Below are 27,158 nucleotides of genomic sequence, written 5' to 3' on the forward strand. Positions count from 1 at the left end.
TACTAATTACAGCTTTTAGTTCAACTTCAGTTATATCAGCAGTCATCATCCTATTTTGTTCTTCGCTTAAAGTGGATAATTCTAGAGAATTCAGGAAAGTGTCATTTTGGGTTATGCTTCCTCCTGGAACTTTGGAACATAGAGTTTTGTAAAACACTTCAAAAGCTTCTTGAATTTCACTTAGCTTATTTTATTTTATCATTTTTGTTCTTGGATCCCTAATTCTATGTATTGTACTTTCTGCTATCTTTATTTTGTTAAGTTTCCACACAAGTATTTTCATAGACTTAGAACCACTTTCATAATGTCTCTGTTTCAGAAACTTTAAATTTTTCCTGATTTCTTGCGTAGCCAAACTATTAATTTCATTCCTAATTTTTAAAATTTCCTCTGATGTATCCTGTGCCAAATTCAATTTGTGTGTTTTTTCTAGTTCCTTCAACCTATTTTGTAATTCCTCTAATGTTTTATTCCTTATTTTTTTCTTATATGAAGATATCACTATAATTTTCCCTCTTCAGCCAGCCTTCAGAGTATCCCATAGAATGGGAGGTGAAACCTCCCCATTATCATTGAATTCTAAGTAAAGACAATTTCCTTTTTAATTTGTTCCTTCAAGTACAGATCATTGAGTAGACTTGAATTTAGTTTCCAAATAGCTTTGGTTATAGGTCAAAATCAACAGATAACTATATAGATGCATGGTCACTTACATCTATTGTCCCAATTCCACAGGTGTTTATTTTGTCTTTGTCTTTTCCAAATGTTATGAAATAGTCTATTCTTGTATATACAGACTAGGGGGCAGAATAATGAGTGTAATCCCTTCTGTTGGGGAAAAGGTCCCTCCATATATCAATTAAACCAACATCCTCAAAAAGTGTATTAACTTGCTTATGTAAAGATTTTGTTTCATAGATTTTTCTATTGGAAGAATCTAACTTTGGTAGTAATTGTAAATTTAAGTCTCCCCCCACATATCAGGAGACCTTCTGTTTCCGTTACCATAATATTAGTAATTTTCTGAAAGAAACTAATATCACTTTGGATAGAATTTTACTGCGTTTGATTGGATTTAACAGCCCATTGACTTTAAAAGAAAAGAATTTTACTTTGTCCGTAGCCATGTGTATTTATCTGTTAATATATCATTGAAATTAGCAGAATAAAACTTAATCGATCTACTCCCTGAACAAATAAGAACCAAGAAACACAAATAATTAAAAAAGGGCAATGGAGGTGTGATTCCAAGGCTGAGGTCTCTAGTAGATGACCCTGGGTTGAGCTAGAGGAAACATCTAGCTGTGGTGGATAGCCCCTCCTACCTGTGAGTTGAGAGCCTCTATTGCAGTACCCATAAAAATAAGTAAACAAATCTATGCCCATTACACAGAAAAGATTTCCCTGTGTATTCCTCCCATATATATATTCTCATTTAGGTGGGGAAAATGGAGTAAATGAATGAATAAAAAAGAATTGAGTAATATAAAATTCACTTATAATAAGTATTTCTTTAGATAGGTATAGCACCGTCTATTTTTGCTTCCTTTTAGCTTATCAACACTTTTAATGTTAGACAAACCTTATGACTCTTCTGGAGGGGGTGAGGGCTGTCTTCGGAAAGCTGACAGTCTCTTCCTGATATACTTCTCTTGCCTTCCTCCCGCCCCCTGCTTTCTCAATTCTCTCACTGTTTCCCAAGCAGATCAGGATAATTGCTCAGCCAGGCTTTCCCTCAGTTTGATCACACTGACGATTCAGCCCTCTGGCCTTCATGTCTGTAGTTGCCTCTTCATCTTCATAAAATACTCGCAGTTTAGCAGGTTACGGAGTTTGGAATTTAATCTTTCCTTGCTTTAATATTCGCTTTACTTCAGAGTATCCTTTATGTTTCTGCAGGACTGCCGGGGGGTAATCTTGATCGAAATATATTAATTTCCTGTCCAAAAACACCCACTTCTTTCCCCCGGCCCTTCATAGAATCTCCGCCTTGGTGTTGTATCGAAGGAATCTAATTACTATTGAGCGTGGCTTATCTTCTCTGTCTCCAGTAGGCCTTGGGGCGAGCGCACGATGCACCCTCTCAATTTCAAGCTCAATAGTTGAAGGGATCTCTAGCGTGTCCCACAGCAACTTTCCTGCAAACTCCATCATAGACAAACCCTCCACTCCTTCGGGAACATTGTATATCCTGATATTTTTCTGCTGTGATCTTCCCTCCTGGTCAAGCAGTTTACTTTCTTGTTGATTTAATATCTTTATCATCTTACTTAGTATCCGTTCCACGTTTTGCATGTGATCTTCCACCTTCTCAATTCGTGTCTCTGCCACCACTATTTTTTGATTGACGTTGACAAGCTCTGACTTGATATCATTTAGTTGCTGTTTTATATCTTTTCGGAATCCCCGTATCTCTTCCAGAATATTTATCATATTTGCCGCTTCACCTGAACAAGGCCCATCGTCAGTCTCGCCATCATGCGTTCGAGTAGAAGAACAGCTCACTGCACCCCTCTCGTCCATAGGCTCTGCAGTGATGCTTTTATAATCTCCAGTCTTTTTCCCCGTTCTTGCCCCCCTTATCAATTCAGATATTTTCAAAAGATCTTATACTTGATGGATTAATGGGGCAAAAGATGTGTCTTTCTGGAGGGGCTATTGATTTAAACTGCCATTCTGGACAATGACATCACCGGAACCATGTTGGAACTTTGAAGTGATTGAAATCATGCTTACCTGGTTGAGAGAAGCACGTGGTATAGATCTTTCAGGTGCTCTAAATTATGGTGAACATAACAGCAGTACTTGGAGAAGATATCCTGGAGGGATTGTCCATTGAGAATTTAGGAATTGGGGTGGTGATAAGTTATCTGGGTTTATACTACAGACATCTCAATTGTCCGGAAGAATTAGAGGAACAGATATGTAAACAGGTCACTTGAAGGTGTAAGTACAATATGTTCATGGCTGTAGGAGTTTTCTTTCCCAGTATGGACAGGGTCAGTCTGTTCTGGTGAGGGTGAAAAGCCTCAGGTTAGAGTACCTTGAGTGAGAAAGTGACAATACGATCAGGCAGAAAGGTGTAACTGTGAAGAAAGTACAGCAGTGCCTCTACTTCCTTAGGAGTTTGCAGAGATTTGGTATGACATCTAATACCTTAACAAACTTCTATAAGAGTTGTGGTGGAGAGTATATTGACTGGCTTAATTGCAGCCTGGTATGGAAACACTATTGCCCTTGAATGGAAAATCCTGCAAAAAGTAGTGAATACGGCCCAATCCATCACAGGTAAAGCCCTCGCACCCTTTCATCACATCTACTCGAAATGTCATCACAGAAAAGCAGCATCTATCATCGGGAACCCCCACCACCAATGTTCCCTCTAAAGTGTGTATGGGTGTGTGTGCACACATCTTTTGCTACTAGCACACAAAGGAACTAAAACTGCGCACAAAAGGTTGTCAGCCTCTACCTTGTTGACATATTCCATGATCGTACACAATCACATTTCCTTTCCCAGTTTCTGATGTGGACAGTGTTGTCAACGTGAAGTTTGCGATGATTTGTTTGCAGATTTTAGAACTGGCTCATTTATACTGTTTTTATTGAAGAAATTATTGATTCATTGTATCAAATTCCAAAGAAGCAAAGGGCGTGAAGCACAAAAGAACAGCTAGTTCATTTAAAGCGAAATGGCTGAAAGCTCATGAAGTCAGGAACATTCAGCTATGAGAAATATTTATGTACTATACAGAAACTGGTGTTACCTGCACAAGTTGCAGGAGAATTTACAAGTGGAAAGAAGTGGAGCGATATTTGGAAACTTGACTTTTTAAATCGCCATTTGGCAAGCAAATCACATGTGGACGGTGTGCAAAAACTCTGGTGAGAAAATCCTTCATTACCCACTACAGGCCTGCTACGTATGTTTTGTGAGGGTGCTGATGAACGAGATGGAAAATGATCAAACCTAGAGATTAACGTTCTTATTGATAGTGTTCTGCCAGCTGTTAAAATTAATACCTCTATATATAAAATTCAATATGCACATGTTGTTGTCACTGGGCAAAAAATTGCACAAGAAATTTTTGCGCAAACTGTTCATTACAAATTAGAGGGAACATTGTCTACTACCTAGGGCATGCTCTCTTCCCGCTGCTGCCATCAGGAAGAAAGTACAAGAGCCTTAGGACTCTCACTGCAAGATTCAGGAATAGTTACTACCCCTCAGCCATCAGGCTCTTACAGAGGGGATAATTCCACTCAACTTCATTCGCCCATTACTGAACTGTTCCCCCAGCCAATGGGCTCACTACAAGGACTCTTTATCTCGTGTTCTTCATATTTATGACTTATTCATTTATTTTTATAATTTCTTTCTTTTTGCATTTGTACAGCCTGTTGTCTTCTGCACTCTGGTTGTACACCCTAGTTGGGTGTACTCTGTTATGGTTGTTATTCCTTAGATTAGTTGAGCATCCCTCAAGAAAATGAATTTCAGGATTATATAAGGTGACATTTATATATAGTTTGATAATAAAATTTCCTTTGAAGGAAACATATGACAGGTTGTCGCTTGCAGAATGTAAACTGAGCAAGAAAAACGAGGAAAACGAGAAGGGACCATGAAATATCCCTGCCATATAAGATTAACAAGAATCCCAAGATATGTTATATCAGGAAAGAGGTAGTGGCCGGAAGTAAAATGGGACTGCTTAGAGACCTCTCTCTGCTACTGTCCACCACTAGCCGTATCTTCTCCTCTCCAACCCATTTCACTTTCCTTAGGGACACCTCTCTCCATGACTCCCTGGTCCGCACATCCCTCCCTGACACCTGGCACTTTCCCTCGACCTCCTCCATCACCACCACGCAGAGGCTGAAGAATCTCTTGATAAGGCCAAGATTCCCAAGTGACTCCTTTAATCTCATCTGTTGCATTTTGTGCTGCTGATATGTTCTCTTCTACACTGGCGAAATGAGGTGACTGGTTTGCTGAGCTTCTGGTGTCTGTCTGCAACGGTCATCCTGAACTCCCAGTTGGTCCTTCCAAGTCCCACATTGACAACCATCTCCATTGATAGGGTATGGTCCAGAACACTGAGTTTTCTAGTTTTTGGTAATCTCATCTCTATTGTTTCCCAACTCTCCTCCATCTTCCTCCAGTCCTCCAATTTGTTGTCCCCTTTCCTATACACCCTCTCCAACCCCCTTACACTTTTTCATACCATTCCTGGTTCTGCCAATGACTGACACATTTCACCTCCCATCTCTCCTGCTTCCAAAAATTGTTCTGGTTCCATCTACTTTTTAACCTCTCTGCTATGGCTTCCATTATCATCTTGCCCGTCAGATTCCACCACTGGTAGTTCCTGCTGATCACCCACTTAGCTCTCTCCACCTTCACTCTTCTCTCCCCAGAGCCAGCTCACACCAATCTCTGTATACTAACTCCACCACTCACCCTCCCCTACCTGATTGCACCAATCATCTACTAGCCCCTATCTCACTACTCTCCCTCCTCCTTATCCTCTTTATACTGACTCATTCCCTCTCCACTTGTGGTCCTGGTGCAGAATCTCAACCCAAAATGTCAACAATTCCCCCCCCCCCCCCCCCACAACAGATATTGCTCGACCCACTGAGCTTTTCCATCACGGCTTGGTATGAAAACGCCAATGCCTTTGAATGGAAAATCCTATGAAAGTTAGGAACTTGGCCCAGTCCATCACGGCTTGGTATGAAAACGCCAATGCCTTTGAATGGAAAATCCTATGAAAGTTAGGAACTTGGCCCAGTCCATCACGGCTTGGTATGAAAACGCCAATGCCTTTGAATGGAAAATCCTATGAAAGTTAGGAACTTGGCCCAGTCCATCACGGCTTGGTATGAAAACGCCAATGCCTTTGAATGGAAAATCCTATGAAAGTTAGGAACTTGGCCCAGTCCATCACGGCTTGGTATGAAAACGCCAATGCCTTTGAATGGAAAATCCTATGAAAGTTAGGAACTTGGCCCAGTCCATCACGGCTTGGTATGAAAACACCAATGCCTTTGAATGGAAAATCCTATGAAAGTTAGGAACTTGGCCCAGTCCATCACGGGCAAAGCTCTCCTAACCATTGAGCACACCTACATGAAACACTGTCGTAGGAAAGCAACACACATTATCAGGGACCGCAACCACCCAGGTCATGCTCTCTTTTCGCTGCTGCCATCAGGTAGAAGGTACAAAAGCTTCAGGACTCACATCACCAGGTTCAAGAATAATTACTACCTCTCAACCATCAGGCTCTTGAATTAAAAGGGCATAACTACACTCACTTGCCCATCCATTGAGATGTTCCTACAACCAATGATCTCACTTTAAGGACTCTTTATCTCATTATCTCATGTTTTCATTATTTTTTGCTATTTATTTATATTTTCATTTGCACAGTTTATTGTCTTCTATACCCCAGTTGATGTTTTCTTGATCCTGTTATAGTCACTACCCCATAGATTTGTTGAGTATCCTACAGGAAAATGAATTATAGGGTTGTATTTGGTGACATATATATATTTTGATAATAAATTTACTTTGAACTTTGAAATTGTTTCTTTCTCTCTCTGATTCTTTGATCCTATGAGTTCCCGGAAAAGAAGCAAGACAGGTCAACAGGATGGTGAAAGCAGCGTATGACATGCTGGCCTTCATATGGCAGAATTTAGAAAAGTTGGGACGGTATGGTATGCCACGATAGCGCAGTGATTCGTGCAACACTATCTGAACTCAGGATGCTCTGGAGTTCGGAGTTCAATTCCCACGCTGTTCTGTAAGGATACTCTGTACAACCGCCCCATGGAATGTGTAGCTTTTCTCCAGGTCCTCCATTTTCCTCCCACAGTCCAAAGACACACTGGGTAGGTTAATTGGTCATTGCAAATTGTCCCATGATTAGTTTAGGGTTAATTGGGTTTGTCAAGGGTTATTGGGGCAGCACGGCTCAGAGGGCTACTCTGTGCTGTACTGCTAAATAAAAAAATTACAGTGTCTATAAAAAGTATTCCCTTGGAAGTTTTCATATTTTATTGTTTTACAATTTAGCACGGAGGGCTGTCAGAGGTCACAGTGGGACATCGATAGTATGCAAAACAAGGCTGAGAAGTAGCAGATGGAATTCAACCCAGATAAGTGTGAGGTGGTTCATTTTGGTAGGTCAGATATGATGGCAGAATATAGTATTAATGGTAAGACTCTTGGCAGTGTGGAGGATCAGAGGGATCTTGGGGTCTGAGCCCATGGGACACTCAAAGTTGCTATGCAGGTTGACTCTGTGGTTAAGAAGGTATACGGTTCATTGGCCTTCATCAACCATGGGATTGAGTTTAAGAGCTGAGAGGTAATGTTGCAGCTATATAGGACCCTGGTCAGACCCCACTTGGAGTACTGTGCTCAGTTCTGGTCACCTCACTACAGGAAGGGTGTGGAAGCTATAGAAAGGGTGCAGAGGAGATTTACAAGGATGTTGCCTGGATTGGGGAGCATGCCTTACGAGAATATGTTGAGTGAACTCGGCCTTTTCTCCACGGAGTAGCAGAGGATGAGAGGTGACCTGACAGAGGTGTATAAGATGATGAGAGGAATTGATCATGTAGCAGGTCAGAGACTTTTTCCCACGGCGGAAATGGCTAGCAGGAGAGGGCATAGTTTTAAGGTGCTTGGAAGTAGGTACAGAGGAGATGTCAGGGGTAAGTTTTTTTATGCAGAGAGTGGTGAGTGCATGGAATGGGCTGCTGGTGATGGTGGTGGAGGCAGATACGATAGGGTCTTTTAAGAGACTCCTGGATGGGTACATGAAGCTTAGAAAAATAAAGGGATATGGGTAACCCTAGGTAATTTCTAAGGTAAGTACATGTTCGGCACAGCATTGTGGGCCAAAGGACCTGTATTGTGTTGTAGGTTTTCTATGTTTCTATGTTAACATTGAATCATAGTGGATTTTTTTTTGACAGAGTGACAGGAAAAGACTCTTTCATGTCAAAGAGAAAACAGATCTAAATTGAAAATGATCTAAATTAATTATAAATATAAAGTACAAAATAAATGATTGCATAAGTATTCACCCCCTTTAAGTCAGTATTTAGTGTTAATATTTAGTATTTAGAATTTAGTATTTAATATTTAGTATTTAGTATTTAGTATTTAGTAGACTTAGTATTTAAGTCAGATGCACCTTTGACAGCGATTACAGCCTTGAGTATGTGTGGATAGGTCTCTATCGGCTTTGCACATCTGGACACTGCAGTTTTTCCCCATTCTTCTTTACAAAACTGCTGAAGCTCTGTCAGATTGCATGGGGATCGTGAGGGAACAGCCCTTTTCAAGCCCAGCCACAAATTCTCAATTGGATTGAGGTCTGGACTCTGACTTGGCCACTCCAGGACATTAACTTTGTTGTTTTTAAGCCATTACTGTGTAGCTTTGGCTTTATACTTGGGATCACGGTCTTGATGGAAAACAGATCTTCTCCTAAGTCGCCTGCATTAGGCTTTCCTCCTGAATTTCCCTGAATTTTGCTGCAATGAAGCACCCCACACAGCACAATGCTTCACCATGCTTCACGGTAGGGAATGGTGTGTTTCTGATGATATGCGATGTTTGGCTTATGCCAAACATAACGTTTAGTCTGATGGCCAAAAGGCTTAATTTTGGTTTCATCAGACCATAGAACTTTCTTCTCGGTGACTCAGAGTCTCCCACCTGCCTTCTGGCAAACTCTAGCCGAGATTTTATGTGAGTATTTTTCTGACAGTGACTTTCTCTTTGCCACTCTCCCGTAAAGCTGTGACTGGTGAAGCCCTGGGGCAACTGTGGTTCTGTGTTGTCCCATCTCAGTCACTGAAGCTTTTAACTCCTCCAGAGTTATCAGAGGTCTCTTGGTGGCTTCCCTCACTAGTCCCCTTCTTGCACAGTCACTCAGCTTTTGAGGCTCTAGCCAGATTTACAGCTGTGCCATATTCTTTCCATTTCTTGATGATTGACTTAACTGAACTCCAAGGGATATTTAGTGACTTGGAAATTTTCTTGTATCCAGCTTCTGACCTGTGCTTTTCACGGACTTGCTTGGAGTGTTCTTTTGTTTTCATGGTGTTGCTTTTGCCAAGGTACTGACTCACCAGCAGTTGGACTTTCCTGATAGAGGTGTATTTTTACTTAGAGGAGCTTAGAAAAATAAAAGCTGTGGGTAACCTTAGGTAATTTCTAAATAAGTACATGTTCGGCACAGCATTGTGGGCCAAAGGGCCTGTATTGTGCTGTAGGGTTTCTATGTTTCTTTGTTTTTACTACAATCAATTGAAACCCCTTGACTTCACAAGGTGATCATTTAACTAATTATATGACTTCGGAAAGCAATTGTCTGCACCAGTGATTATTTGATGTGCCATATTAAAGGGGGTGAACACTTATGTAATCAATTATTTTCTGTTTTATATTTGTAATTAATTTAGATCATTTTGTAGAGATCTTTTTTCACTTTGATATAAAAGTCTTTTTCTGTTGATCAATGTCAAAAAATCCCATATTAAATGCATTGTGATTCAATGTTGTAAAACAACAAAACATGAAAACTTTCAAGGGGAGAGACAAGTTTTTATAGGCACTGTAAATAAACCTTATAAAACAAACACTGGAGATTTGTGTAGAATTCTGGTCATCACTCTATAGGAAGGATTATTATTTTTGAGAATTATGAAGTATTTCCTTAGCTGTCTCTGCTAATTTACAATTGCTCTTATTAATCTAATTTTCTCATCCATTTTAAGACTTTGCAATAACTTTTTTAAGCTTAAAATACTCAGGCTTCTCATTCTCAAACCGAATGCCACACTTCCCCCAGGATCTTAACCTATGAGACCAAGCCTATTTTCTTTCCACCTGTTGTAATTTAAAATAGCACGTCTAAAATTCACATTCCTTCTGGTTGCACGATGTACTTTTCTAGTAAATTGCTCCAAACACACATGATCTCATTCCCATGACTACATTTGGCAATTTGCTTTGGTTAAAGTTGCCCACAATTATTACAGTACTTTTCTTACAAACATTCATTATTTTAAAACATAAGACCAGAAGATCTATGAGCAGAATTAGGCCATTTGGCCCACTGAGTCTGCTCCACCATTACATCAAGGCTAATCCATTCCCCTCCAAGCACCAATCTCCTGCCTTCACCCCTATCCCTTCATGCCCTGACCAGTCAAGAATCTATCAACCAAATGAATTGGCCTCCGCAGCTACTTGTGGCAACAAATTCCATAGATTCACCACTCTCTAGCTAAAGAAATTACTCTTAATCTCCATTCTAAAAGGACGCCCCTCTATCCTGAGGCTATGTCCTCTGGGTTTAGACTCTCCCACCATAGCAAACATCCTCTCCACATCCACTCTATCGAGGCTTTTCAGCATTCGATAGGTTTCAACGATGTCAGCCCTTATTCTTCTGAATGCTAAGAGCCATCAAATGTTCCTCAAACAACAAGCCTTTCAATCCCGGAATCAGTTTCATGAACCCTCTCCAATGTCAGCACGTACTTTCTTAGCAAAGGGGCCCAGAAGTGCTGACAACACTGCAAGTGAGGCCTCACCAGAAACCCCCAACGTTACATCCTTGCTTTTATATTCTAGTCCTCTCAAAATGAATGCTACCATTGCATCTGTCTTCCTCACCACCGATTCAATCTGCAAGCTATATTTCATTAGAAGTTTGAGGAGATTTGGTACATCACCAAAAACACTTGCAAATTTCTACAGATGTATGTGGAGAGTATTTTAACTGGCTGCATCATCAGCTGGTATGGGGGGGTGGGGGGGTTACTACTGCACAGGATCGAAATAAGCTGCAGGGAGTTGTAAAATTAGTCAGCTCTGAAATGGGCACCAGCCTCCATAGTATCCAGGGCATCTTCAAGGGGCGATGTCTCAAAAAGGTGGCATCCATCATTGAGGACCCCACCACCTAGGACGTGCCCTCTTCTCATTGCTACCTTCAGGAAGGGTGTACAGGAGCCTGAAGGCACACACTCAATGATTCAGAAACAGCTTCTTCCCTTCTGCTATCAAATTTTTGAATGGACATTGAACCCATGAACACAACCTCACTACATTTTTATTTCTATTTTTGCACTAATTATTCAATTTAACTATTAACTATTTTATACATATATACACACACTATAATTCACATTGTTTCTATTATTCTGTATTGCAATATACTGCTACTACAAAGACAACAAATTTCATGATATAAGCCAGTGATATTAAACCTGATTCTTATCCTGATAGTGTGCCTGTTATGTTCATTATTTGACCTGTGTACTCTGTTCACTTACACAGCAATAGTTCAGCAGTCACGAATAAATTTCAAGCTCATTTTCCCATTACTGTTCTGTTGAAGTGGACATACATTACAAAATGTTGGTGTAATAATAATTATCAGATAGAAACCCTTCTTACCCGGGTGTCGGAGCCGTTGGTTGGAGAGAGGCAGGGTGTATGAGCTTCGTATCCGAGATTTGGATACTGCGACTGGCTCCTCAGTTGGGAAGCTGATCAGAACTTGGCTGCTGCGGGATGAAGCGGGAATCTGACAGGCTCTTCCCGTGAAGCCAGGTGTGCAACGACACCGATCCCTTCCCACACACACTCCTCCATTCTGGCATCGAAATGTACAGAGAACTGGGGAAAGAAAGAAATGATATCAGAGGCAAGTGGGGATTCTAACCTGAGAACAACTTTACCACACACTTTCCTGTTGTCATTCCTGCTTTTCCAGAAATTCCAAACCTAGATACGATAACAGAGGAACCGACCTTACTCAAGTGCATAGTCTCAGAGCATGGCAACCGAAGAAGGCTATTTAATCTGATTCTTCCAATGCTCCATGACATCTGGGGACCAGCTAACCGTCTATCTGACCTGGCCCTTTACCCTTAAGATCGGTAATAAAAAATGTCAGGTTAAAATTAACAATCCACCAGGGATCATCTGCCATTTGTGGAAAGGAATTTCAAACTTTCCAACTGTTTACATGTAGACGTGTTACCCAAATACACCGCTGCACAACCTGGATATAAATTTGTAGTCTGCTCTCAGGAATAGAATTTGCAACCTTCACAAATCAAAGTATTGAGTACAGGAGAAAGAAGTGGGATTAAAGTCAGGTTAATGTCAACAGGTGTCTGACGTCAATACAGAGTCAGAGAGTAATTTATGATTTTCTTGTGAATTATCTGATGCTATGCATTTGCGTCAGTAGGGTTTTCACTGCACCTGTGCACACATATACATCTGTATAGGACCATATTTGTTATGTGTGCTGTGTGTGACTGTTGGTACTGTGTGTGGTTCACCTTGGCCCTGGAGAAACGCTGTTTTGTTTGGCTGTATTCATGGGTATACATGTGTGGTTGAACTTCTGAAGAAACTCAGCTTTGATTTTGACTTTATGAATTGAATGGTAGGTTCTCAGGGCACATACAGCACGAGAAACGAACAAGACCTTACTTCTGGCTGTTTGATCAAAGCTCTTGATTGGTCACCGTGCCTTGATATCTTGGTCTGCAATTTACCATTCAATTCATAATGAGATTTGTTGAAATTCTTTTGTCCATGCTATCCAAGGCATCTTCAAGGAGTGGTGCCTCAGAAAGGTGGTGTACATCATTAAGGACCTCCATCACCCAGGACATGCCCTCTTCTCATTGCTACCATCAGGAAGGAGGTACAGAAGCCTGAACACACACACTCAGTGATTCCGAAACAGCTTCTTCCCCTCTGACATCAGATTTCTGAATGGACACTACCTCACTTTCTGTTTTTGCACTACTTATTTTAACTGATATATATGTATGTGTGTGGTTTAGCTACTAAGCCCAGTGGAGCCATCTTTACTGACAGGAGAAGGGGCAAAGGCAGATTACTGGTTCCTTTAAACCAGTTGCTTCAGGCAGATGGGGCTCGTCAGCCATGGTTGACTGCTCATTGAGGAGAAGGAAGACTCTGATCTCAAACGTCTGCTACCTTGTGGCTGTACCCACTCATGGGGAAGGCTTCTGGAGTAAAACCTGAGGGAAAAATTTGGAGCTGGAGTCCCTAAGGCAGTCCTACGTTGACTTCAACACTGGTAACTCCTGTAATGCTGCTGATGTCAAACTGTCTGCCGTTGCTTTGGGTTCAGAGAGTGGGTGCTTGCTGCATGGACACCAGCTTTCTCTCCATATTGTACTGCCCTGGCATGTGTACCGACAGCTAGGACACAACATCTGTTGTCGACCCTGACCAATAGGGGCCCCACACCATCATAACACGTCAAAACCTGGATGGTTACCCAGAATAATTTTAGCGATAGGAAACTGCAAGTGAGATAGCAAGATTAAAAAGGCAATTAATCAAAGTTTCTAGAATGACAAAAAAAAAATCCTTCAGGGAACAATGGTCTGATTCTGTGCTGTAGAGAGGGTGGGAACTGTTTGACCACTGTGTGCGAGGTCTGAACACTTGCACAATACATGATGTAGACTTCAGAACATGCAGCTTATTGGGTGAGGATTACGAGGTTGCCTTTTTCGGATGCCTACTGACGTTTGAATGTGGAGAAATGTAATTTGGGAAGAATGCGTTAAATTATTATTAATTACAGGAAGTTGAATCAGTACCGCATGCTATGAGCAGACCTTCTAAACCCAAGAAAATATTCAAGTATAACCCTTGCACAACCACAAATCTTTACTTATAAGAATAAACTGTTGAGTGAAAAATACTTCAGAGGACTCTTAGACTAATTTTAAAATGCTTTCTGATTATCTTAAAACAACTTGCAGTTGTGAAGTGCTGTATATGGCTGCCAGAATCCTCCTGTTAAAGGATAAAAACAGGAAATAGTGGGAATAGCAGATCAGGCATCGTCTACAGAGAGAGAACCAGTGTTAACATTTTAGATTGGTGACATTTCAGAATGGAGCTTTATCGGAGGAAAGCAGCATCCATCATCAGAGATCCTCACCACCAAGACCATGCTCTCTTCTCTCTGCTCCCATCAGGAAGGAGGTACAGGGGCCTCAGGACAAGCACCACCCCAAGTTATCACCCCTCAACCATCAGGTCCTTTAACCTAAGGGGATAACTTCACTTGGCCTTTCACTGAACTGTTCCCACAACTTATGGGCACGCTTTCAAGAAATCTTCATCTCATGTTCTCGATATTAAGTGCTTATTCCTTTATTATTATTATTATTTATTTATTTCTTATTGCACAGTTTGTTGTCTTCTGCACACTGGCTGAATGTCCTAGTTGGTGCATTTCAATGAATCTATTATGATTATTATTTTATTGTGGATTTATTGAGCATGCCTACAAGAAAATGAATTTCAAGGCTGTGTATAGTGACATATACGTATGTACTTTGATAATAAATTTACTTGGAACTTTGATTAGAAGTGAGAAAAGTTAGAAAACCAGTTTCAGAAAAAGGAGAAAGATGGATGGACAAAAGAAATATGAATGACAGGGTGGAGACCAAGAGAGTGAATGACCAGGGATGGCTGTGTGAACTGTGACAGGGTGCAGACCAAGACAATGACCGGGGTGGCTTTGTCAACTGATACAGGGTGGAGATCAGGAGAATGAATGATCCAGGGGTGACTGTGTGAACTATGACAGGGTACTGTTCAAGAGAATGACTCAGGGGAGCTGTGTGGAAACCAAGAGAATGAGCTGTGTGAACTGTGACAGGGTGGAGACCAAAGTTGTGAATGACCCAGGGGAGCTGTATGAATTGAGGCAGGGTGGTGACCAAAGTTGTGAATGAACCAGGGGAGCTGTGTGAACTGTGACAGGGTGGTGACCAAAGTTGTGAATGAACCAGGGGAGCTGTATGAATTGAGGCAGGGTGGTGACCAAAGTTGTGAATGAACCAGGGGAGCTGTGTGAACTGTGACAGGGTGGTGACCAAAGTTGTGAATGAACCAGGGGAGCTGTATGAATTGAGGCAGGGTGGTGACCAAAGTTGTGAATGAACCAGGGGAGCTGTGTGAACTGTAACAGGGTGGTGACCAAAGTTGTGAATGACCCAGGGGAGCTGTATGAATTGAGGCAGGGTGGTGACCAAAGTTGTGAATGAACCAGGGGAGCTGTGTGAACTGTAACAGGGTGGAGACCAAAGTTGTGAATGACCCAGGGGAGCTGTATGAACAGTGACAGGGTGGAGACCAAAGTTGTGAATGAACCAGGGGAGCTGTATGAATTGAGGCAGGGTGGTGACCAAAGTTGTGAATGAACCAGGGGAGCTGTGTGAACTGTAACAGGGTGGAGACCAAAGTTGTGAATGACCCAGGGGAGCTGTGTGAACTGTAACAGGGTGGAGACCAAAGTTGTGAATGACCCAGGGGAGCTGTATGAACAGTGACAGGGTGGAGACCAAAGTTGTGAATGACCCAGGGGAGCTGTGTGAACTGTAACAGGGTGGAGACCAAAGTTGTGAATGACCCAGGGGAGCTGTATGAACAGTGACGGGGTGGTGACCAAAGTTGTGAATGACCCAGGGGAGCTGTATGAACAGTGACGGGGTGGTGACCAAAGTTGTGAATGACCCAGGGGAGCTGTATGAACAGTGACGGGGTGGTGACCAAAGTTGTGAATGACCCAGGGGAGCTGTGTGAACTGACATACAGTGGAGATGAAGAGAATGACCAGGGGAGCTGTGTGAACTGTGACAGGGTGGAGACCAAAGTTGTGAATGACCCAGGGGAGCTGTGTGAACTGTGACAGGGTGGAGACCAAAGTTGTGAATGACCCAGGGGAGCTGTGTGAACTGACATACAGTGGAGATGAAGAGAATGACCAGGGGTGGCTGTGTTAACTGTGATAGGATGGATACCAAGAGACTGAATGGCTGTGGATGTTAGTGGACTCTTGCTTGAAGTGGTTGAACTCTATTCTTGGTCCTGTGCCTTGAATGCCTGTTATTGTCATTCAGCCAGAGTTATTTCCAGCATTCAGTCTCTCCTTGGTTCCTCTCCTCTTCGTCCTGCTTTCCCAGCATTCACCTATGTCTGTTTTAGATGAGACCCAAAGCATTAACTCTGCTCTCTCTGCAGATACTCCCTGCCCTGCCAGTATTTACAACACGTTCTGGTTTGATTTCAGGAAAATACTTGTTAACAGTTTATCTAATGATGTTTTTTCATATTAAATGCACAGCTGACCTTCCTCGACCTGTACAATACTCCACAGCTTCCTGAGTCTCACTGTTGATTAGTGGATGCTGAGTATTAGATTCTAATGATCAATCTCATCCTACGACAGTTTCCTTGTTGCATCAAGTTCCTTAACTTAACAGAATAAAAGATTGGATGAGAATATAAAAGAAAGTTGAGGATTTATGAGACACTGGTGAAGTATTGTGAGCAGTTTTGAGCCCCTCATTTAAGAAAGGATATGCTGACATTGGAGAGGGTTCAAAAGAAGCTCATGAAAATGATTCCCTGATTGAAAGGTTTGTCGTATGAGGAGCGTTTGATTTTTCTGGGCCTCTACTTGCAGGAGTTCAGCAGAATGAGAAATGACCCCATTGAAACCTTTCAAGTGCTGAAAGGCCTCGATAGAGGTGATGTGGAAAGGATGTTTCCAATGATGGGGGAATCTAAGACCAGAGGACACTGCCTCAGACTGGAGGGGCATCCATTTAGAACATCGATGAGGAGGAATTTCTTTAGCCAGAGGGTGGTGAACCTGTGGAATTTGTTGCCACAGGTGGCTGTGGAGGCCACTTCACTGGGGATATTTAAGGCAGAAGTTGGCAAGTCCTTGATTAGTCAGGTCGTGAATGGATACAGGGAGAAGGCAGGAGACGGGGGGGGGGGGGGGTGGCTGAGAAGATCAGCCATGATGAAATGCCAGAGCAGATCTGATGGGCCAAATGGCCTAATTCTGTTCCTATATCTGAAGGTTGTTATAACTTGGGGTGGTGATGGGGATAAACTCCCACTTGCTATGAAATGCTCCCACTGGTGTGCACCACAAATAGCCTCAGACAACCAAGTCCAGCTCCTGGCCTCCAGGAGTGACTTGGCTACTAAGCCCAGTGAAACTGCTTCTACTGACAGGAAAAGGGGCAAAGGCGGGTTACAGGCACCTTAAAACCAGTCACTTTGGGCAGATGGGGCTCGTCAGCCATGATTGGCAGCTCACCTAGGAGAAGAAAAACTCTGACCTCAAACCTCCGCTGCCTTGCGGCTGTACCCACTCATGGGGAAGGCTTTGGGAGTAAACCTCTGAGGGAATAATCTCCAGCTGGAGTTACCAAGCCAGTGCTATGTTGAGTTCAACGCTGACTGGCAACTCCTACGGCACTGATGGTGCCAACCTATTTCAGTCTTTGCCATTCCTTTGAGTTCATCTGCTGCATGGAGATGGCCAGCTTGCTACATGGGCAACAGATTTCCCACCATATTGTTCTGCCCTGGCTTGCAAACCTGGACAGCTAGGATGCAACATCCCTGGTCGACACTAGAAATCCTGCTCCATCAGAGTGCTTTGCTGGTTTCTTGATGTGCAGATATGGATGGGAAGTTTGCTGGGTATGTGTTTCATGGCAGGGGGTGCTTTGGCATTACATGATCTTGCTGGATATGGAGTTGAGCTTGAAGTCAGGAACAGATGGGCAGCGACTTGGCCACCACTGCCGACCTGCCAACTGGAGAGTGTAGTGGTTAAATGTTGAAAAATTCTATGAAGGTTGGGAACCTCCCAACGACATCTGCTCCTGGCCGAAGGCTATGGTTGCCTCATCAGGTAACTGCAGAGAGCACCCTGGTAGTAAGACACCATCAAAAATTGAAAGCAGAGAAAAACAGGACACAGCCTTCGGGGGGGGTGGGGGGGAGGGAAGCCTCAAAGACAAATGCAGCTCATTCAAAATGGAAGTGAGATAAGACAGGAATGCAACTAAGGGCTGGAATGACCTCAAAGACATGAAGATGATGAAGTACTGGACTCTGTAAAAGTATAAAACTGATTTGCTTTGAGCTGTATGATTGAAGCCACCTGATGGAGATGGGGATGTAGCTTACAGATGTAGACATTCCCTTGCAGGTAATAAACACACTTGTGATTTGATCCACTCTGTATTTGTCGTGCTCTGTTACTGAAGGCTTAGCTGAATGGTGCACAACACATGCTAAAGGGATCGGATATTTAGAATGGTGAATGAGGTACCAGTCATGGAGATTACTTCATCCTTGATGGGCTGAGCTTCTCACATGTTCTTAGAAATATGCTCACCCAGCCAAATGGAGAACAATCTGCTCTATCTGGGACAATCGGGACACATATAACAGAGAAATCTCTTTATCCAGTGGTTAGTGGAATTGTTTCACATCATATACGCCAATGATGATAAACCTGATTCTGATCCTGAGTTTTGGAGGCTCGATTACTGAATATTTTCAAGACAGAGAAGGCAAAGTGGGAGGAGCTAAAGATGGTGCCAGAGGTTTTTGTGGGCCGAAGTGACCTCTTCCAGTTTGTCCACGGAACAGCTTGCTTACTTTTCTCTTTTGTTTTCTTTCAGGGTGGCTGGGGTCCTGTCAGAGTTAGTGATCTACAGCAGTGCTTAAATTATGGTTCTCTATGGTTTCAGGCTCTTGGACTTGTTGAGCAGCTTGGCGTTCTGATATCTCCATGTGCACCCTGGAAGACATGCGCCTCTATGGAAGACCCGATTTGTTGCCGAGGATCGATCTCTCTCTGTCTCATGAGAGTCTGCCAGTCCTTGAGTTGGGGGACTTGGAAGAATGATGCAGTAGATTGTAACATCGAAATAGTGAGCTGTTAGTCTCCCCTCTTATTGTTGCAGGAGTGATATCTCTCTCCCACGAGTGAGAGAGAGCCTGTCTGAGATGTCAAAGTGTTGGGATGGACAGTAGTTTCTGACAGACTCCAGATCTTGATCTCCGGGGACTTTGCTATTGCTTGCATGATGGGTGGTGGGGGGGGGGGGGGAGGGCTTTTGCTGGATCAACTGGGGGGAGGGTTGATGTTTTTACTGCTGCGTGTGTGTTGGAGGGGGAGGGGTGTTTTGGGGGTTCTGATGTTTTTCTGCTGTTCTTTTTTTTCTGTTTCTTGGATGTCTGTGAAGAGTAAGGATTTCAGGTTGTATACTATGCATTCTCTGATATTAAATGGAACTATTTGAACCATTGATAGTACTTTAGACGTGAAGGGAATACAGGGATAAAGCTTGGTGCAGGACAGCATTGCTGAGGTAAAAGTTCAGCTGTAATCTTTTGGGTGGTAATGATGGCAAAAGTGGTCTGCACTGCGTCCATGTTCTCTGGTGCACAGGTATTGGTCAGGAGGAATGCAGAATGCTGGCTGAAAAGTACCACTCTGTGCTTTCGAATATTGCCAGATTAGGTCCCCCGTGCAAGTCAGATGGGGAGTCTGGTTTACCCTCACTGCTTCTACGGAGGTTAAAGATGCTATCCAGCAGCCCTTTTAGAGGTAAGGTTGAGTCAGGAGTCGCAGTTGGACAGGCAAAAGGGTGATACAGTTCCTTCCTTAAGGAACATTGAGGAAGCAGACAGGGGTTCGTTGTTTCAGCCAAACCTGCAGCAGAATTACACTGGCGGTACAGAGGTGCAGTCAAAGTTCAAAGGGAACTTTATTATCAAAGTATCTCCATATACAACCGTGAGATTCATTTTCCTGCGGGCATACTCAGCAAATCTACAGAACAGTAACTGTAACAGGATCAATGAAAGGTCAACCAGAGTGCAGAAGACAACACACTGTGCAAATGCAAATATCAATAAATAGCAATAAACAATGAGAACATGAGATAATGAGATAAAGAGTCCTTAAAGTGAAATCACTGGTTCTGGGAACATCTCAATGGATGGGCCAGTGAGTGTAATTATCCCCTTTTATTTAAGAGCCTGTTGGTTGAGGGGTAGTAACTGTACTTGAACATGGTGGTGTGTCCTGACGCTCTTGTATCTTCTACCTGATGGCAGAAGCAAGAAGAAAGCATGCCTGGGAGGTGAGGATCTCTGATGATGGATGCTGCGTTCCTAGGACAGTGTTTCATGTAGATACAGGAGGGCTTTAGCTGTGACAGACAGGGCTGAATCCACTACCTTTTGTAGGGTTTTCCACTCAAAGGGATTGGTGTTTCCATACCAGGCCGTGACGCAGCCAGTCAATGCACTCTCTGCCACACACCTATTGACAAAGTTTTATATGCTATGCCAATATCTCAGTACTCCTCCATCGCAGTAATCATTTCAACTTGACAAAGCAAAAGCACTTAATAAAACCCTTAAAAGGACATCATCTCACACTGTTAACCCTAAGCTCCTTACAGAAGGAGGTACCACGGCCAGTGTAACACACAGTGTATCCAGATCCACAGTGATATGGATCTGACATACAGCAGTGTCACTGCTCAGCAACTACCCTGTGACTCACTGCCGGCCAGGGTAGAAACACGCCTGCCATCGACAACGGGAGCCAACATGGAGGCTCCAGCAGCTAACCCTTCCTTCCTTCTCACCAAGTTGTGCATTTTCCTAAAAACAATGTCAACAGGAGGCCAAACAAATCATGTCAGCGCAGCTGGGGACGAGAGTGTGCCACGCACCTCCTGCTGGCAACACTGACGGCCAAAATGAGATGTACACGGTCCCAGTCTACTCGTGCTCAATGCGAGAAGTTGAAAAGCATAACTAGCACTTCTCACAGGAACAAAACACTGATTATTTCAGCAGCTTCGTAAACGCTGAGCTCACTGTCATCTTGTGTTTCAATGAGTGTACGTGTCGACTATTGACTCCCCCCCTCCACCCTTACTCTGACCTTACACAAGCTCGAGTAAGTTTTAAATTACAGCTCCGTTTAAAAGTGAGAATGGGGTAGACAGGATCAGAATGAGAGAGAGAAAATAAAATCTCCTTCCACCAAAACCACAGTGGAAGAATTTCTGACTCTCATCTGCAAAATAAATCAAATTTCAGAGTCACATCTGCTGGGCCACATGGAGTAAATTACATGGTGGAGCTGCTGAACTCAGGAAAGCTTTGTAAAGCTCCCTCTCCCCACTCCTGCTTCAGATGGCCTCCAGTTACTCACACGCTCGGAATCCAGCTGTGGCTCTGTCCGCAGGGCTACTGTCACTGTAGACTGTGGTGACGTTACCCTTTTCGCAGCGCTTCTCGCATCGTCCAGCCTCGCACTTCTGCTGACAGACGGTGGGGGTAAAGAGAATCTTGATCTTCCGCACCTCAGTGATCTGATTAACCGCGAGCGGTATGAGCAGAGCGCTCCACCACAGCCTGAAATCCATCGGAGTCCCCGAAGGTTCGGGCCCCCAACCAGCTGAGGGAGGAAACTGAAGCCGAAGCTAATGCGAAGAATATCTTAAAATCTCCACAGACTTTGTGATCCTTCGTATGGGAGTTTAATTAAATACAGCATAGTGAGTATAATCTGGGCAGGAATCCAAACAGGCACTTCATGAGGGGTAACAGACATTTCAGCCTGAGAGTTAACCCAGTAAAGGTCTGTCCAAATTGCTCCGTACAACATCAGACTTCAGTACAACTATGCACTGACAGGACGCACGCGGTGGAAAATTAAGATCACCCTTTATTAGGAAAATAAATTGGGTTCTGCAAAGTGAGGCTGAAGCCAGATTTAGTCAGTAAGTGTGAGCCTCAAATCTAAAAACATTACATAGAACTGTGTGCACAGTGGGGGGAAGGAATGGGGGTGGAGGGGAAAGAGAAAGGGAAGGGGAAGCATGAAAGGGTCTGCAGATGCTGGAAATTCAGAGCAACACACACAAAATGCTGGAGGAAGTCAAAGGGTCTCTGAAGATGAGTAAACAGTCAATGTTTCAGGCTGAGACCCTTCTTCAAGACTGGAAAGAAGGGGGAAGATGCCAAAATAAAAAGGTGGGGGAAGGGGAAGGAGGCTATCTGGAAGGTGATAGGTGAAGCCAGGTGGGTGGGAAAAGTCAAGGGCTCGAGAAGGAAGAATCTGATAGGAGAGTGGACAATAGGAGAAAGGGAAGGAGGAGGGGACCCAAGGGGAAGTAATAGGCTGGTGAGAAGAGGTAAGTGTTCAGAGGGAATTGGGGGGGGGGGGGGTGGAGTTTGTTTACTGGAAGGAGAAATTGATATTCATGCCAACTGGTTGGAGGCTACCCCAATTGAACATCAGGTGTTGTTCCTGAGGGTGGTGTCATAGTGGCACACCAGGAGGGCGAGGACCGACATGTCGGAATAGGAATGGGAATTGGAATTTAAATGTTTGGCCACTGGGAATTCCTGCTTGAGGTGGATAGTGCGAAGGTAAGTAACCCCCCCCCCCTCAATTTATGATGGGTATCACCAATGTAACAGAGGCTACATCGTGAGCACCGGACACAACAGACAACACCAGCAGGTGAAGAAAGGGAAGTGGAAGAGAGAGAAAGAGAGAAGACCACAAGGTTATAAGACCATAAGATACAGGAACAGAATTAGGCCATTTGGCCCATCGAGTCTGCTCTGTCATTTCAACATGGCTGATCCAATTTTCCTCTCAGCTCTATCCTCCTTCCTTCTCCCTGTATCTCTTTATGCCCTGACCAATCAAGAATCTATCAACCTCTACCTTAAATATACATGAAGACTTGGCCTGCACAGCTGCCTGTAGCAAAGAATTTCACTGATTCACCACTCTCTGGCTAAAGAAATTTCTCCTCATCTCCATTCTAAACAGATGCCTCTCTATTCCAAGCCTGTGTCCTCTGGTCTTGGACTCTCCCACCATAGGAATCATCCTCTACACATCCACTCTATCAAGGCCTTTCACCATTTGTTAGGTTTCATTGAGGTCACTTCTCATTCTTCTGAAATGGTTAATGTTGTGTACTTGGATTTTCAGAAGGTCTCTGACAAGGTCCCACACATGAGGCTGCTTTACAAGCTATGAGCCCATGTACTCCAGGAAAGATTCGAGCATGGATAAAGCAGTGGCTGATTGGCTGGAGGCAAAGAGTGGGAATAAAGGGAGCCCTTTTCTGGTTGGTTGCTGGTGACTAGTGGTGTTCCACAGGGGTACATGTTGGGAACAATTCTTTTCACGTTATATGTTCAATGATTTGGATAATGGAATCAATAGCTCTGTTATTTTTCAAATGCTTCCCAATCCTCTAACTTCTCACTATTTTTTGTTCTATTATATGCCCTTTCTTTGGCTTTCATGTTGGCTTTGCCATTTCCTGTTAACTATGGTTGTGCCATCTTTCCCTCAGAATACTTCTTCCTTGTTGGGATGTATGTATCCTGACCCTTCCGAATTGCTTCCAGAACTTCCAGTCAATGCAGCTCTGCCATCATCCCTGCCAGTGTTCTTTTCCAATCAATTCTGGCCAACTCCTCTCTCATGCCTCTGCAATCCCCTTTACTCCACTGTAATACTGATACATCTGACTTTAGCTTTCAAATTTCAGCATGATTTTGATCAAATTATGATCACATGGGTTGTTTTAACCTAAGCTCTTTAATCAATTCTGGTTCATTGCACAACACTCAATCCAGAATCCCCTAGTGGGCTCAAATACGAGCTGCTCTAAAAAGCCAACTCGTAGCCTCTCTAGAAATTCCCCTTCCTGTAATCTAGCACTTACCTGAGTTTGCCCAACCTACCTGTATATTGAAGTCCCCCATGACTGTTTTAACATTGCCCTTTTGGCATGCATTTTCTATCTCCTGTTGTAATTTGTGGGCCACATCCTTACTACTGTTTGGGAGTTTATCTAAAACTATCATCAGGGTCTTTTCACCCTTACAGTTCCTTAGCTCTATCCACAATGATTCAACACCTTCCCACCCTCTATCACCTCTTTCTAATGATTTGATTTAATTTTTTAGCAAAAGAGCAACACTGCCCCCTTTGTCTTCCTGCCTGTCCTTTCAATACAATATGCATTCTTGGATGTTAACCTCCCAGCTATAATCTTCTTTCAGTGATGCCTACAGTGATACCCGCCAGTCTGCAACTGTGTTGCAAGTTCATCGACTTTATTCCGTATACTGCACGCATTCAGATACAACACCTTCATTCCTGTATTCACCCTTTTCGATTTTGTCTGTCTTTTACGTTGCAACTCATCCTGGTGACTGCAATTTTGCCCTTTCAACAGCCTCTCCTCACTACACATTGCTTCTGTTTGTAAACTAGTGACCTCACCTTCAACACCATCATCCCCCTTTCCTACAATACTTTTGCATTGAAATATACGCAGCTCAGGGCACTAGTCGCACCGTGCTCAACCTTACAATTTTTAACTTTGAGGTCTTACCAACACCTGCCTCCACAACCTCTCCACTAATTGTTCTGGCACTATGGTTCCCATCACCCTGCAACTCTAGTTTGAACCACACCGTACAACATTAACAAAACCCCGCTAGGATATTAGTAGCACTTCAGTTCAGGTGCAAACCATCCCTCTGTACAGGTCGCACCTTCCCTGGAGGAGAGCCCAATGATCCAAAAACCTTATGCCCTCCCACCTACACAAACTCTTTAGCCACATATTCAACTGTATAATCTTCCTAGTTCTGGCCTCACTAGCATGTGGCATGAGTAGCAATCCTGAGATCACAACCCTTTAACTTAGCTCCTAACTCCCTGAACTCCCTATGCAGAACCTCGTCACTTGTCCTACCCAGGTCATTGGTACCTGTAAGGATATGGCCTCTGGCTGTTCATCCTCCCACTTAGGAATGCTGAGGACTCCATCTGAGATATCCCAGACCCTGACACCCCAGAGGCAACAAACCACCTGGGAAGCTCATCCCCGCCCACAGAACCTCCTGTCCATTCCCCCAACTAACAAATCCCCTAGTATCACAGCGTGCCTCTTCTCCCCACTTCCCTTCAGAGTCAGAGGCAAACTCGGTGCCAGAGACCCGACTACTGTGACTTTCCTCTGTTAGGTCATCACCCCAACAGTATCCAACGTGATATCCCTGTTGTTGAGGGGTTGGGCACAGGGGTACTCTGCACTGGCTCCTTAACCCCTTTCTCCTTCCTGTCTGTCACCCAGTCTTCCATGTCCTGCACCTTGAGTGTAACTACCTCTCTATATGTCCTGTCTATCACCCCCTCAGCCTCCCACATGATCCAGAGTTCATCCAGTTCCAGCTCCAACTCCTAACACGGATTGGTAGAAGCCGCAGCTGGATGCACTTCTCATAGTTGTAGTCGTCAGGGACACTGGAGATCTCCCTGCCTTCCCACATCCTGCAAGAGGAACATTCCACTATCCTGCCTGGCATCTCTAATGTCTCAGCTGAAGAGATATAAAGAAGGGAAGGAGAAAAAAAATTAACCTTGCACTTTTCGTTTCTTTTGCTATATCTGACCGACGCCTCAAGATCACCACTCTGATTCTGTCCACTGCAGTTGCCTCTGCCTTCCTTTGGTTTGTCCGCGCTAACCAATCTCAAATGCCAGTTGGTCTCTGGTTGAAACTCTTTTCCACTATTGCCTTTCGTACTCAGGCAGTGGACTTGATTGAAGTCCCCTTCTCTCAAAACTCCTGATATCTGGATTGGCTGCTGATCAAAGCGTTTTTTTCAAAAGAGGAAAGACAGAGGGAAAGAGAAATAGAGAGGAACAAAAGGGAGGGGAGGAGGGAAGAGTGGGAGAAGAAAATAAAGTGCAGAGTCTTTTATTGTACGGCACAGAAACAAGCCCTTGGTTACTGCATCCACATCCCTCTGTGCCTTGCTCTTCAAGCACCTGTCCAGGCTTCTTGTAAATGTCCTCACTGTTCCTGCATCCATCTGCTCCTCAGGAGGCACATTCCAAATACCAACTGAACTTTCCATGAAAATTTACCCCCCCACCCCCACTGATCCTCTTTAACCCTCCTCCCTCCCACCTTAAACCTATGCCCTCTACTTTTAAGCACACCACCATGGGTGGCGGAGTGGAGATACGCCTCTACCAAAGGAGGTGTAGGGTGCTCCTTCCCTCCACTAGCCTGCAGGTCACCTTGGGAAAGGTGTAGCACCTGCTTAGCCCCTCCCGATCCCATGAGAAGCCATGGGAGCAGGTGGCGGATGGTCGTATGAGCAGCTGGTGCATATCACAAGTCCTGGTTATGTGATCATTGACGCCAGGCAGACATTCTCTGAGGAGTACTGATCATGGCTGGGGTCACCCGTCTGGTAAAGACACCGCCCAGAAGAAGGCAATGGCAAGCCACTTCTGAAGAAAAATTTGCCAAGAACAATTATGGTCATCGTAGACCATGATCGTCCATGTCATATGACACAACACATAATGATGAACGTGGGAAACAGGCCTGGGTTACCTAGCTTATCTGTGTCCCTCATGGTTATGTATACGATCTAGCTATCCTGCTTCCCCTTCCCCCACCTTTTTATCCCGGCCAGCTCCCCCTTCCATTTTAGTCCTGAAAAGGGTCTCAGCCCGAAATGTCATTTCCTGACCTGCTGAGTTCCTCCAGCATTTCATCTGTGTTGCCAAGAAAAAAACATCCAGTTATCTTCCCATGAGAATGCTTGATCTTCCACTATCACTTTCTTGCTGAAAACTGGACTGTACCAGCCATACAAAACTGTGGCCACAAGAGCAAGACAGAGGCTGAGTTTTCTGCAGCGATGACTCACCTCCTGGCACCCCAAACCTTTTCCACCATCTATAACTCACAAGTTAGGAATTTGATGGATCACCGACTTGCACAAGGGCAGCTCTGTTGGCAATGCTGCCTCCATTCGAAGTCAAAACTGAGTTTACTAACAGATATACAAGTGCATGTATGCACAGGTGCAATGCAGAACCTACTTGCAGAAGCATCACCGGCACATGTAAGCAGCATTCACAAGAAAAGCACAATCTTTACAACTAATAACACAATTGTAACAAGAAAATCAAAATCTATTTGAGTGAAAAGCAGCATTGCTACACTCTCGTGATTTGGGTTGTGGGGCTGGTTCAAGGATGAAATGGTTGAAGGGAAGTAGCTGGTCGTGAACCTGCTGATGTGGGACTTCATGCTTCTGAACCTCCTGCCCGGTGGTAGTGGCAAGAAAATGG

At 43.8% G+C, this 27,158-nt stretch overlaps 1 protein-coding gene across 2 annotated transcripts in view; it reads right to left on the reverse strand.

The window, feature by feature from the left end:
- Positions 1-27,158, reverse strand: part of LOC140737325 (latent-transforming growth factor beta-binding protein 1-like) — a 234,097-nt gene that overhangs the window by 154,279 nt on the left and 52,660 nt on the right. Inside the window, exons 1-2 of one of the 2 annotated variants that reach the window (XM_073063757.1) lie at positions 21,171-21,546; positions 11,498-11,719 (exon numbers count right to left, since the gene is read on the reverse strand). In XM_073063757.1, the coding sequence (XP_072919858.1) occupies positions 11,498-11,719; positions 21,171-21,384 (436 nt within the window). In that variant the 5' untranslated portion in view covers positions 21,385-21,546. Of the gene's footprint in view, positions 1-11,497; positions 11,720-21,170; positions 21,547-27,158 lie in introns of those variants that run through there. The other variant, XM_073063756.1, reaches the window with a different exon arrangement.

Source organism: Hemitrygon akajei, chromosome 12, assembly GCF_048418815.1.
Source record: "Hemitrygon akajei chromosome 12, sHemAka1.3, whole genome shotgun sequence".
Taxonomy (NCBI): Eukaryota; Metazoa; Chordata; class Chondrichthyes; order Myliobatiformes; family Dasyatidae; genus Hemitrygon; species Hemitrygon akajei.